Source organism: Opisthocomus hoazin, chromosome 7 (assembly GCF_030867145.1).
Source record: "Opisthocomus hoazin isolate bOpiHoa1 chromosome 7, bOpiHoa1.hap1, whole genome shotgun sequence".
Lineage (NCBI taxonomy): Eukaryota > Metazoa > Chordata > Aves > Opisthocomiformes > Opisthocomidae > Opisthocomus > Opisthocomus hoazin.
In genome coordinates, this window is record NC_134420.1 from 17,976,974 (window position 1) to 17,989,868 (window position 12,895).

Here is a 12,895-nt window from a genome sequence, read left to right on the forward strand (position 1 = left end):
TTTCATTTCCTGAAGCACTGAATTGGGCTGCCAAAGGACGAGGCGCCTTTTTGCAGATTTTGTTTGTACCTGATGAGGAAGTGTGAAAATTCCTGACTATGTCTGAGGCTGACCAGGTGCAGGGCATAAGGAAAAGCCTCTTTTCAGTGCACAGAAGATGGCAAGCTGTGCTCTCTAGAAATGGCTCCCATGCTGATTGATACAAAAGAAGCTTGCAGGTGATACTCTGCTATAGACTAAGGTGACTAGTAGGAAACCCGGATTTGTTGGAAATTTTCAAAAACAATAATTCTTCTTAATCTCTTTAAATTACCTTAAAGACATCTGCTTGTAACATAATGAGTGATTAAGTCAATACTTTTCAAAAGTGAACTGCAGATCATTAAAAAACACTCAGCTGCTGTTCAAAGGTCTGTCCTGCAAGAATTTATCTTAATGACAAGGTCATCACTGGCTTCAATAGTGCAAGGTTATGATCTAATTGTTGCTTGTTACCTGCTGAGGGCTCAATCCTGATTCTAAGACATAGCAGCATTTACCTCTGAAAGACAGGGCACTCAGGGAATAAGATGTTTCTTTAGTAGAACAAGGATTTTTGAATCTGGCCCTTAGATTCAGGACCATGTTGTCATTGCAGAAGACATAGACACTTCTGCGAGACTCCAGGGGGGTGTCAGAAGCTGCGTTTTAGTGGTTTGACACACCAGAATGTCTCCCAAGGAGCAGAATCTTTCTCCGTCCTCTATATTCCGCTTCCAGCCCCCTGAACTGAATAAAACTGAGCAGGGTGTGTATGAGTGCTCAGTGTAAGAGACGTGGGATCTGACACATGTTGTCATGACCCGTCTAAGGTTTACCAAAGTCTGACTCCATGACATGTATCCAGGAAGGGCTGAGCATGTTTTCACTGCTACAACAGAAGATATTTCCGAGGAGTCTTTCTGCAAGTGATGTCCCACAAACATGGTTAACAGAGCAGGTGCCTCACAAGTGCATTTCAACTTGCTGAAAAATAAATTGCAAGTAGCACCCAGCAAGCTTCTGTGATTGAGGTGTAGCATGTAACTGTCCTGTCCTGGCATCAGAGCCCTGGCTGCAATGAGTTAGTATTGCCTTCTTACCCTGGAGGAGATAATCTGCATTGGCTCTCTTTTTCGTATGCTGGCTGAGACCTTGAGCTCATGTGTATGAACCTACCAGAGCTGCTTTCTAACCTACCCAAGAAAAATTAGGGGCATTTGACTTGAAGCTCCTTTTCCTGTGTAGATACTTGGATAGCTCACATCTAAGCCCAAAGCATTTTAAGCTTTGCGAGTAAGTTCACAAGTTGTGTTCACCTTATTTCTGCCAGCATCAAAAGGAAGAATCTCGTGCCCAAACACAGCCACATAAACAGCAAATACTGACATCTGATGCATTTTAAATATTCCTGATTCCTGTTACCGACCCTGGGAGCCTGGAACCAATAGTCACACATTTACATCACATATAGGAAAGGGGGGACCTCATCCACGGAGTACGAAAACCTCAGCATCGGAAGTGAGTACCTCACCTAAAGTGTATAAAAACTCGGACATCGCACAAAGCATCCATTGAGAAATAGCTAAGATTCAGAGTAGACAGTTTCTCCAACTAAAATACCACCACCACCAAACCCACCTCTTCGAGTGGATAGAGTTTACATAAATTGCTCCCAGCTTACCTAAATAAAATCAAAGGATGTTCAACATGCCTGCAATACATATCATTCAGTCGGTTGCAGATACCCTGACACCTTGACCTCTTTCTTACAGTCAGGGCCTTTAATTGCAACAAATAATCAGTATTTCCTGAGTCTAGTGAATGGGATGAGATAATTATGCAGAAAGCTTGTGTTAACTAGTTTTAAAAGACTAATACGCTCTACCAGTAATGGTGTATACCTAGGTCTGCCAATGACCTCGGGCATCACACTTGGGCCACAGTTTTCAAATCTGCATGTCTGAAGAGAAGCAGAGATTGTCATAGTTGGGTGTGTAAATAAACAGCCTGGTTTCCCCAAAAACCCTTCAAAGTGTGTTAAGTGATGACCTGAACACTGAGGTCTCTTAATCACATTGAAAGCTTTATAGAATGAAACTGCTGTAATGCTGGTTATAATCAGAATTTGTGAAAAACAGCAATGGTTTATTTGCAGCTCCTTCTTTGAAAGATAATCATTCAGCTTGCACTTTTCAGCCTGATAGCCTGAGGTCTGGCCTGCTGATACAACAGCATCTCTAAAACTGTGTAGTGTTTTATAAATGTTTGGCATTAGGATGCTGAACAGCTGCTTTAATTATGAGGGCACTGGTAAGTGAAGTTCCTACTGCCTTTCTGGCTGAACACAGACATTTCTCATTGAAGACCTGAATCCACAAGGTGCTGGTCACTCCTAGCCTTCATGGCAGTTTCTTCCAAAAAGAATATCTGTCTGGTTGCTAGCTCTGGTCTCTCAGTGGGAATTTAACAAGCTATTTCCATCTGCAGGCTGTGTTTCAGAGTATGGATTCATTTGTGACTCGTGTTTCTTTTCTCTCCTTCTTTCCCTGCCCCCTTTCTCTCTCTCATCTTCTTTCTTCTGCAGAGGGGGTAAGAACGAGCCAGAACCAGAGCAACCAATCCCTCGAAAGGTGCAGATTCGTTCTCTCCCTTCCTTGGAGGATATTGATCCAGACGTGTTAGATAGCATGCACTCGTTAGGCTGCTTCCGTGACCGAAATAAACTCTTACAGGACTTGTTGTCAGAAGAGTAAGCACTTGCTCAGTCTTCGTATCAGTTGGGTGTCCATGGGCTGGGATGCTTATAAACCTGGGGAGAGGTAGAGATCGCTGTAACATGTCTCTTGCTGTGAGGGACCAGTAGCAACTTCTCACCCTCTGGCTGCTCATTTGCTAGTGAGGTGTTGGGAGCAAGCACTGAGCTTTTCTTGCACTGTGTGTCAGAAGCTCACAGCCTGACCAGCAAGGCATGGTGCTATCACTTCCCTTGTTGCCAGGCAAGGTCACTTCATGAAAAGCTGGACCATGCAGTTCAGATGGGGACAGATCATTGCTGTTGTTTGTGTTGGATATGCTTTTGTTGGAAAATTTTTATTTATTTCAAGCTTATGCCTGAGAGCTGGTGTATTTCCTAAGGTGTTAAGAGGGAAACGTAGTAGAAGGAGCGCTTAGAGGCTCAGGAGACCTGTCTTGCTGCCACTCTTGGTTTGGACTTCCTGTGGACACATTACCTCATCTGTCCTATGCCTTGTGTGGAACATGGGAGTCGTATTTCCTTTTCTCACTAGCTGCTTTTTGGAGACGGCAAGGTTGTCAAAAGCTTTGTTTGTTGTGTATTAGGTGGCAGGTGACCATGACCATTTCCAGCTTATTTAGAATAACTGTGACTGTTTGTTTGATGAGAAGGATTTATCTACACGTTGATGTTTTTTTCGCTTCAAATTTAAAGATTTTTTTTCTTTTTTTCAGAGAAAACCAAGAGAAAATGATTTATTTTCTTCTACTTGACCGGAAGGAGAGATATCCTAGTCATGAAGATGAGGATCTTCCCCCTAGAAATGAAATAGGTACTACAGATATGACCTCTGTCACCATGAACCAATCTCAAGCAGTTCTTCTTCACTTTTTTTTTTTTTTTTAATATATACCCAAACCCTAGCATCACTGTTACCTTCCCACTGAAATGGTGTACAGCACTGGTGAGAATCCTCAGTCTGAGGCAGGCAGTTCTGTGGCTAAACTCGAAGGCTTCATTTTTCAGGACATGTCTGTCTCACAGTGCAGAAACATCCAAGTTGACCTTGAACCAGATCTTAAAAAATATCATGTGGACCCTCAAGCTGGCTCTGTGCAAGAAGATGAGGTTTAGAAGCAGTATCGTCTAGTGGCAGAATTTTCTAATTACTGATCTACATGCAGTATTGCAGAAATGCTGCTTCTGGACTTGAGCTAGTTAGACTGTGTAGCACTGCATCTCTGTGGAGTTACGTATGTACACATTCTCTTTTCTGCAGGTAAATATATATGCTTTTGAAAGTATGAATACCACCACTTACCTGTATATAGTGCATACCTCAAAGTCCCATGTATTTAGACTATCATAGAAATATTTTAAAAGCTTAATATGCAGTAAGATTATATATCTGATAAAGCTCTTGTGGTGCCACTTTATTCCTGAAGAATTATTCATTAGTATTTTATGGTACTGCTGATTGCCAGGGACTTCACTAATCTAGACAACAGGAAAAATGCTTCCCTAAGGAGCTAACTATATAAGTGACTCTTGCTGTGCAGAGTTACAAAAGTATAACTAATAAAGGATTAGTCACTTCTGTCAATGACCTGAAACAGCATTTTTACATAGTAGTGTTGTGATTTTCAGGTGTTGTATTTCAGCACTTTGAAGGCTAGAAGCAAAGTGCTCTTTATTTTGACTGGAAAAACTGGAATCTCCAAAGCCTACAGGGCAGTGGTATATTGAACTGTTAGTTTGTTAATACTCCATTGGATTATTACCTTATCCATGTTCCAGGCTCCAGGCCCTATAATTTTACAGGGAAATCTCTGCTATGGGAGAAGAGATGAAAATTCTTAGTCAACACGGTAATTTTTAAACTCTAACCTGGATGGAGCTATAGAGGGCATATTAGCAGGGATTCTGATGGAGATGGGTGGATGTGCCAACTGCAGGTCCTGTAGTCAAAAGCCCCTTGCTCAGTGCAGTTTGTCACCTGGTTTTTCACTGATCAGCTTTTGACTCAAACAGATTACCCTGCCATGTAAGGACACCAACATCTTGTTTTAGAAATGCTTTTGTCATAAGAAAGAAGCAAGGTAACTCTAGAATCTTCATATCCAACACGTAAGTGAATAGGTAGCTATGCCCTAAATACAGCATGTATCTCTCTTCCACATGTGAAGTATTTTCATGGTTTGAACTGAAATATTATTCTCCGCTTTTGTAGTTTTTTGTACAAGGAGTGAAAATGTTCCCCAACAGGGAAACAGTGCTCTGAATGTATCATTGTGCCTCATCGGCACATTTTAGACTCTTTAGGCATTATTCTTTGAGTGTTTGTAGGTTGTATTTCCTCTTCCACAGGGGGTTTCCACCTCCTCTGTTCCCAGCAGTATCTCTGAGAACATGGGGCAAGGTTTAATTAAGAGCAGTCATGCTTCTGATGAATATCTCATCATTAGCCATTAGCAATGGGCTTGCACAAACAAAGAAGAGTAGAGAAAAAGTAACAAATTTAATAATAGCAGCTTGAAGAAACCATATTCATGAGAGTTGTGAATTGCCTGAGCTCTTGCCAAAAAAAAAAAAAAGTGCATCTCAGAGTATTTTGCTTTTTACTCTTGCTTTTCATGTTAGGTGTCAGAAAGGATGGATGCAGGTAAAAATATGGTCAGCTCAGACTAGCACTCTCTTCTGGTGTTCCTTTTGTCTGTTTCAGCTAAATGAAGCTTTCTCAAAGGGCCAGGGAAGGGGCACCCTTACCATCTTTCGAGTCCAGCTCCATTTTCTTTACCTGGAAACGCAGAAATGAGAAACTTCTCAGTAAAATGAATGAATGTCAACTAATGTCTCCTTGAGGAAAAGGCTTTTGCGGGGTGGGGTCTCTTAATAAACCAGGGAACAAGAGATTGGGCCAGAACAGCCATATAGGATATAGGTGCCTCCTCCAGACTCAGAAGTTGAACCTCTATTTCCCACCTCCCAGATGAATGCCTTTGTAATTGAATCATTAGCTATATGGTTCTCTCTTCCTCTGTAAAAATCCTTAGGAATGGCTTCATTTTTTTGATGTGAAATAGAAGGAAAATGCAGCCTCGAAAATATTACAGATCCAGACTAGGACTTGATTTTTTTTCCGCATGTGAAATATTTCCAGAGAGTCAAGAAGAGAGGGGCAAACACTGGAGGTTTTCCTATTTTTAATTCCTGTGCTTTTCCTATTTTTAATTCCTGTGCTTTTTAAAGAAGATATAAAATCTTCTACTGCTTTTATATGAAATCACTTCAGTCTTTGTGGCAGGATGGCTGTGTATTTAAATATTTCTTTAGAATCTTTAGATTTAAAAGTGATGACAGACTGTCGTTTCTTACTCAGACCATTTTAAAAAATATGTACAATACTGGCTACCCTCAGGCATGTGTAGTGTAGGATTGTAGCCAGTTTTAAAGAGGAATCAAATGCCTTTATCAGAAACTCAACCACATTCATGCAAGCTTCTGGATGTATTTTCCATCAAACTTTTGTGAATTGCTGTTCTTGAATTTATAGGTATGTTTCACTACCTGCTCGTTTTGCTTAGTCTCTGTCTTTGGTAGTTTAAAATATAGATTGGAAGTCAATATCTTCCAGCATCTTAAGCAGCAAGCACTGATATAAAAGAACCATTTAGCTTGTTAGCAATATCCTTCTCGTCCGTAATTGTTCTGTTGATTCCCCCATGGTCCCTCTAGCTACTGTCCTTGTCTCAAGCTTGCTCTTTCTGATGGCTGTACAAAACACTGTTATTCAAGTCTTTCACTAATTCCTCTTCAGATTTCTTCTTTGCTGTCTTTTAATAGCCATGTTATATTTGGCCTGTCACTTTTGTAAGTGTCACTCCGCTGAATTTCCGTTTGCTGAAGTCTTCTGTTTTGAACATGCTTAGATCAAATTGCTTTTTTAAATATCTTTTCATAAAATGTTTTTCTTGCCTTTTTCCATCTTTCTTGTTTAGATTCTGTTATTAGCTAACATTGATGCAGCCTGAGCTTACTGATCTCCATTCTTTTGACATTAGCTGCTTTCTTCATCTTCCTTCTTCTTCCTTCTTTTTCCTTTCTTTTAAACTGCCCTTTTCCACCTTTCTTTCTGATGTCTGATATCCCTCTGCAAAACTTCTATCAGCTCTCTGTAGTTGGTACCAAACGTGATTACATTGTCATTATGTGTGTTACTCAGCTCAAGTCACACTTCTGATACCAGCAGTTGTTCTGTGGGATGAATTTTTTCTCATTCTTTGAACTTGTTTAAAGAAGCAGGAGTTTGAAATGTCTAAACCTTGTCCCAGTTTACTTTTGACCACTTACACCTGTGCAGCTGAAGTCACCCAGTATAACTGCTTTATTAGGTTTATCTCCATTTGCTTTTCCCTCAACTTTATGCTCTATATATTTTTCCTAATCTGGAATTAGTATTTTCTACTACCTTTTTATTACTGGATGTAGTTTGAAATGGAGTGGGATACAACTGCTTTTTTTCTAATTAATTTATAACAGGAACATTATTAGTATTAATACAAAGAATACTTGGGTTATACAGTAATGGGGTCAGTTGTTATCACTAGCCCATTTGCATTTGAGCCATCTTTGCTCATGCTCATTTCAAGAATAAGCCCTACCTTAAAGGGATATTGTTCTAAAAAAGCATGATGTGAAAGGGAGAAGAAACAAGCAAGTAGATGAGGGGTGTGAGGAGGGCAGGATAATGAAAATAATACCATCAGACTAGGCAGTAGAGGTAGAACTGTCAAATTTGATATTTCTGGTTTTATAAAGGAGTTCTAGCAGAGGAAAAAGCCTTAGTGGCTGAGCACTGTGAGCTTCTTTCTAACTGCAGGGGTGAAGGATGCCTTTTTTTTACAGGTGGTCACTCTCCACTAAAATTAAAAACATGTCTCTAAATAGAGGCAGGGAACTGAAATAGTCCAACCAAAGAAAAGAAAATCCTGGGTTTTTTTTTCTGCCTGCCTTCTTTTTACTCTTTTAGTGGTATGAGTGATATTACGAATAAAACATCTCAGCAGGTCTGCATTTGCTTCTCTGCTTCACCATGGAGGTTTGTACAGTTTGGCAAGTCACCTTGTGCAATGCAGTTTGTTATCTAAAGACTCCTTTCAAAGCAATTTAGGTATTCCTCAGAACCTCAGTAAATGTTTGTCAGCACCCTTAGGATAGAATTGCCTGTAAATATCTCATACCTCAGTTTTCACTCTGCAATGTGAAAGTTGCACTTCAATACCTCATAGAAATGTTGCACAATAAAAAGTGTAAAGCACTTCAGTTACTACAGCAGTAAAAGCCATATGATGACCTCTGAGATAAATTTTAGTAGCTCTCATTGGAGATTCATCTCAGGTAGACAAGTATGTTTAATTTGTAATGCTGAAGGAGGAAAATATAAAGCAGTGGGGAAAACCTGAAATCTAATCTTAAAGATGCTAAGAAAGAGAATGTTTTCAGAGGAACATGCAGTTCTGAGTTCAGAGTGTACGTGTGTCTCTGTGTCACATTTAATCTAGCAGGGACACTGAAGGCAAGCTCTAGCAACCTGAGTACATATACAAGATCCCTAGATGGCTTATACTCTGACTAACAGCTTGTGCCGCAGCCCATGCTGTCATCTTGTTATTACTGTTATCAGCTTTGTAAGGTAATTTCTACAAGGTATGCTATGGTTCTACCTTTATTTTACAGTGCTCGTACATTCAGGGCAGTAGCAGTGCTCCTTCTCTCTGTAGATGGATTGCAACTTGTGTCTTAATGTTTGCAAATTTGGAAGAAGGGAGAGACTGCAAATGTACATCTCCATCATGAAGATATCTGTCTCTGTAGGGGAGGTGTGAGAGTGAGATCGCTGTGAGAGGATTTAACCAACCTTTGTGAGGTAAGTCACAGGCGAATTCAGCTGACAGCATTTTCTTTTCATAAAGATCCCCCCAGGAAGCGTGTGGACTCCCCAATGCTGAACAGGCATGGGAAGCGGCGGCCAGAAAGGAAGTCGATGGAAGTTCTCAGTGTGACAGATGGCGGCTCTCCAGTCCCCGCTCGCAGAGCTATTGAAATGGCACAACATGGACAGAGGTGGGTCTCTGCTTTACCCAGGGGTCCTGCCTGTCTGGGTTTGCTACCCCTTTTTATGTTATACATACAAAAGAGCTGTGGAGCTTCTCTGTTTGCACCAGCACTTATTACAACTTCCAAGCACATTTGCAACGTGATCTGGCAGCCAGCAGCGCTTATGCATACAGGACCAGAATTGTTGCCAGGGGCTTACGGGTTCTGTTTGCTTGCAGCTATTGCTCAGGAAACCACCACGTCCTCTGAGCAAGATTCATCTCACCTCTTTTTAATTGTCGAGAACATAGGCATTCACCCTAAGCTTGTGATACAGGCTATCACTCTAGGCAGTGGGGACAGATGAGGGCTTTGGAAGGTGTCAGATACATATGTCCTCTGTTCCAGCAATCTCAGACAGGATTAACTGATCTCTGGTTATTCCTCTCTGTCTCCATAGCCGACAACAGGAATCTAGATGACTATCTTGGATTAGGTGCCTGGCTTTTGGGCACCCGAATTTAAATGAGATGAACCCCAGTCTCCATGTCGTCAGAACAGCTTGAATCTGGAAAGCCCTGTCCAGACATCTGTAGATGCCTCTAAAATGTGCTGTCAGAGCCAGCATGCATCTGACCCACATAAATTACCACATGCATGTAAAGTGATGGAATTTGTATAGTTCTGCCTCTTTTCTATCAAAGAAAGCATCAGTCTTGTGGAGAAACAGCAGAGGAGAATGGTGTCTCCTCAAGGCAGGTTCTGGGAGAGTAAGTGAACAGTGGAAGTTCACTTAGGTGGACCATGGAAGTTGCTTCCTCAGTCCCTATGACGAGCCTAAGGGAAGCACGTGCATTTGGATTCACGCTTGCATAAATCAATCAATATAAAAGCACACTTCACATATATGTATGCTGATGATGCTGTAGCTTCTGTTTCAGCTTTATGACATGATTTTTTTGTTCAGCTCTTAAGATCTGCTCAAAAAGGGCCTGCTGTGCCCAGAAGCTCTCTTTGCTGACAGAACTGGGTGAATAACGTGAAATAATTTCATGTCTAGAGGCCCCTAGAATTGCTCGAAAGTTTTGCTGGCAACTGTTACAGTTCTGTCTACAATGAGGAAAAAGTGGTGATTTCCAGAATCTACTAGGACTTATTTCAGACTGGATGTGTGGCCTTGAGATACGCTGCCATAAAGATTTTTCATTGTAGTGTAGGTTGGAAACCTGTCTTGGATATGTGGTTTTCTTTGATGTGAGGTCTGGGTGAAGGAATTGTTCAGGACAGTGTACGCTTAGTGTTCCTCATAGTCCTCAGAGTGATAAGGTTGAACACAACATGGACAAACAGTTGCTCACTCCTTATTCAGCTTGCAGTGTTTAATCTGGTACCTGGTAGATGCATGGGCCATGAAGCTCCCAGACCCAGACGGAGTTGAATCACTTTCCCCACCCCAAGGCTGCCTGTGAGTTGCAGTACTCTGCAGCCATTTACAGCAAGTGTCCAACTGGGCAGAACAAATAGGAGGTGTTAGATTGATCCCTAAGTTTTCTGAGAGCTGAAACCAGCTCTTCCAGCTCTCAGCTTTGACTTTGGATTTAACAGTCTGAAGAGGCAAAGCTGTGTCTTGCTATCCAGAGTTTTTCTTTTGCTTTTAAATGTCTTACTCAGTTCTACACATGAGGGAACGATTGAAGTCAAAAGGCCTGAGGTGAGTTCAGCACAGAGACATAACCAGACTACGTACAAGTAAAGCAGGGCTTTGGCTTAAGGAGGAAGTGAAACCTGCCAGGCACAAAAGAGATACAGGGCAATGCATACCACAGCTCAGGGCTGGACATAAAGGTGTGATGAGGGGTGGAGAAAAGGGGTGTAATAACACCATGATTGATGATGATGGGCTTGGTAGTGCTTGTTTTGGAAGGGGCTAAAGGGAAGATGTTATTTTAGTCCATGTGTGAGCTTCCATAATTCATACCATCCACCTCCACAGATGACAACGGCACATTTTTTGTTGCTGGCAGCACAGTCATTTATAACATGAACTGGCTTCATTAACGAACATCACTGCATGGGGATTGTCTGGGGACGATGCATTGCTGATGGGACACCCATCTGTCAGAACAGTCAGTAACAAAATGACAAGTGCCTTCCACCAAGAGTAGGGGATTTTTAATGGCTAGTCACATGCTGTATTCCATGAAATGACCCATTGACAGTGGATTTTACAGCAGTAGGGCTTAGGTCTCAGAGATGGATGTTTTTTTAAGAATGACATTTTTTGGTCTCAACAGATGACTATTCAGTGTTTTTATCCCACAATACTAGGAAAACAGGGAAGTGGACCATGGAAACAGGTCTCCTGTTTAGATACAGAACACCTGTGTAAACGTCTGGAGACACAGAGCCGTTGCTTCTTTCTTGAGCTGGCAGAGATACTCTTCTAACCAGTGGGCAGAACACACCCATGTGTCTTGTGATTTAGTCCTATTGTCCTCTTTCCCAGTAGTAAACAGATGTTTACTTGCATAAAGGGGATTTATGTTTCAAACTCTGGTTTATGTGTCTGTTTGATGACCTGTGCTTTTGGTAACCGTGTGGGGACCCTACAAGTGTCTGGTCTTGGCTTGTTTAAGTGCATATCTTTCCATGAGATTTCAAACTTGTCAGCCTTCAATCCTGCAGGCTGAGAAAGTGTTAAGTGAAAAACAGAGTCCTTCGGTGACTTGGTTTTGGATAATAGAAGAGGGGAAATCAGCACAAAGGCTACTTGTTGAGCTTACAGACTCCTTGAAATTCTTGTGCTGACTTCTCCAAGTGTTCTTCATTGGGTCTTTGTATATGGCAAAGTTAGTATGCACAAACACCAGCCACCCTGAAACTGGTGACTATGTTTTGTTAATTCTTGGTTTTCTCTGCTAGTTGTCAACTAAACAGGTTCATAATTACACCTTAATTGCTTCTGCTGTTGTGGCATGCACACCTCTTAGACTATCTGGTATTTCATTGAAATGTCAAAAGAAAAGAGGTAGATTCTGAGCTTAGTTTAACACCAGCTAATTTGTCCCTTGTGCCAAAATCACACAGACTAGGAAGAATTCCATGGGAGCTAGAATCCCTCAGGGATATGCCAGAAATTTTCAGCAGCTCTGCTGTGAAAGTCCAAAAAATGCTCTAAAATGGGCTTCATTAACTATTCATTTTCTTCTGGTTATTGCAGTGGATAGCTTGCATGAAAGATCAGCTAACATTTGGAAGCAGTGTTCTGTGAAACAGTGAAGCATATTACCAGTGAAACATATTACAGAGAGCTGACTCTTCAGCAAAGTGTAGGGAATTTTGCTTCTAAGCTTCAGGGATTCAGACCCAAGATGAAAAAGAAGGGCATTTCTCTGTCCACTGAGTATAGGGAAGAGAGTTGGGAGTAAGCGGCAATGGACCCTACAAATTAGAATACAAAAACAAATTACTGTTCCTCTGAGAGGCTCTGTGGTCTGATTTTAACGTCTTCCCAGATTGTGCTTAGTGTCGAGGTCTTTGAGAAAAGTCTGAGTAATGGGCGCTTTGCAATTTGTGCCTTCCGGCATGTTCTGTTTTCCCTGGACAATGTGGCAAAGTAGATGGTATCTGGGTTTTCAGCTGGGTAAAGGAGAGTAGGGTTTACAAGTATGTGTGGGAGAAGTCGTCTTAGACCTCGGAAGTCAGAGGAAGATAATGAACTTCAACACTGTGTAGGCTTGAGCCATAGTTGGAAAGTAAAAGAAAGGGTTTTTTCAGAGCATTGCTTAAAAAGGGGAGGATGGGTTGGGGGGCTGGGTGTCCAGCATTGCTTCAGGTGACTCTCTTTTATAAATGTCCACACTAGTAACTCTGTTTTCTCGCTTTGTTCCTGCCATAGTAAAACAATGTTCAGTAAAAGCCTGGATATCTCTGAAGCCAATCCCAAATTCAACAAAGAAGAAAGGTATAAACACTGACAATATGTTCCTCTCCTCTACCTCACTGCTGAGACCTTAAAGATGCAGTACTTACCTTCTCCATGTG

At 41.4% G+C, this 12,895-nt stretch overlaps 1 protein-coding gene across 1 annotated transcript in view; it reads left to right on the plus strand.

The window, feature by feature from the left end:
- BRSK2 (BR serine/threonine kinase 2) overlaps window positions 1-12,895 on the plus strand; it is a 343,747-nt gene that overhangs the window by 282,965 nt on the left and 47,887 nt on the right. The window contains 4 exon segments of the mRNA XM_075425697.1: window positions 2,606-2,770; window positions 3,490-3,587; window positions 8,728-8,878; window positions 12,750-12,815. Of these exon segments, the coding sequence (XP_075281812.1) occupies window positions 2,606-2,770; window positions 3,490-3,587; window positions 8,728-8,878; window positions 12,750-12,815 (480 nt within the window).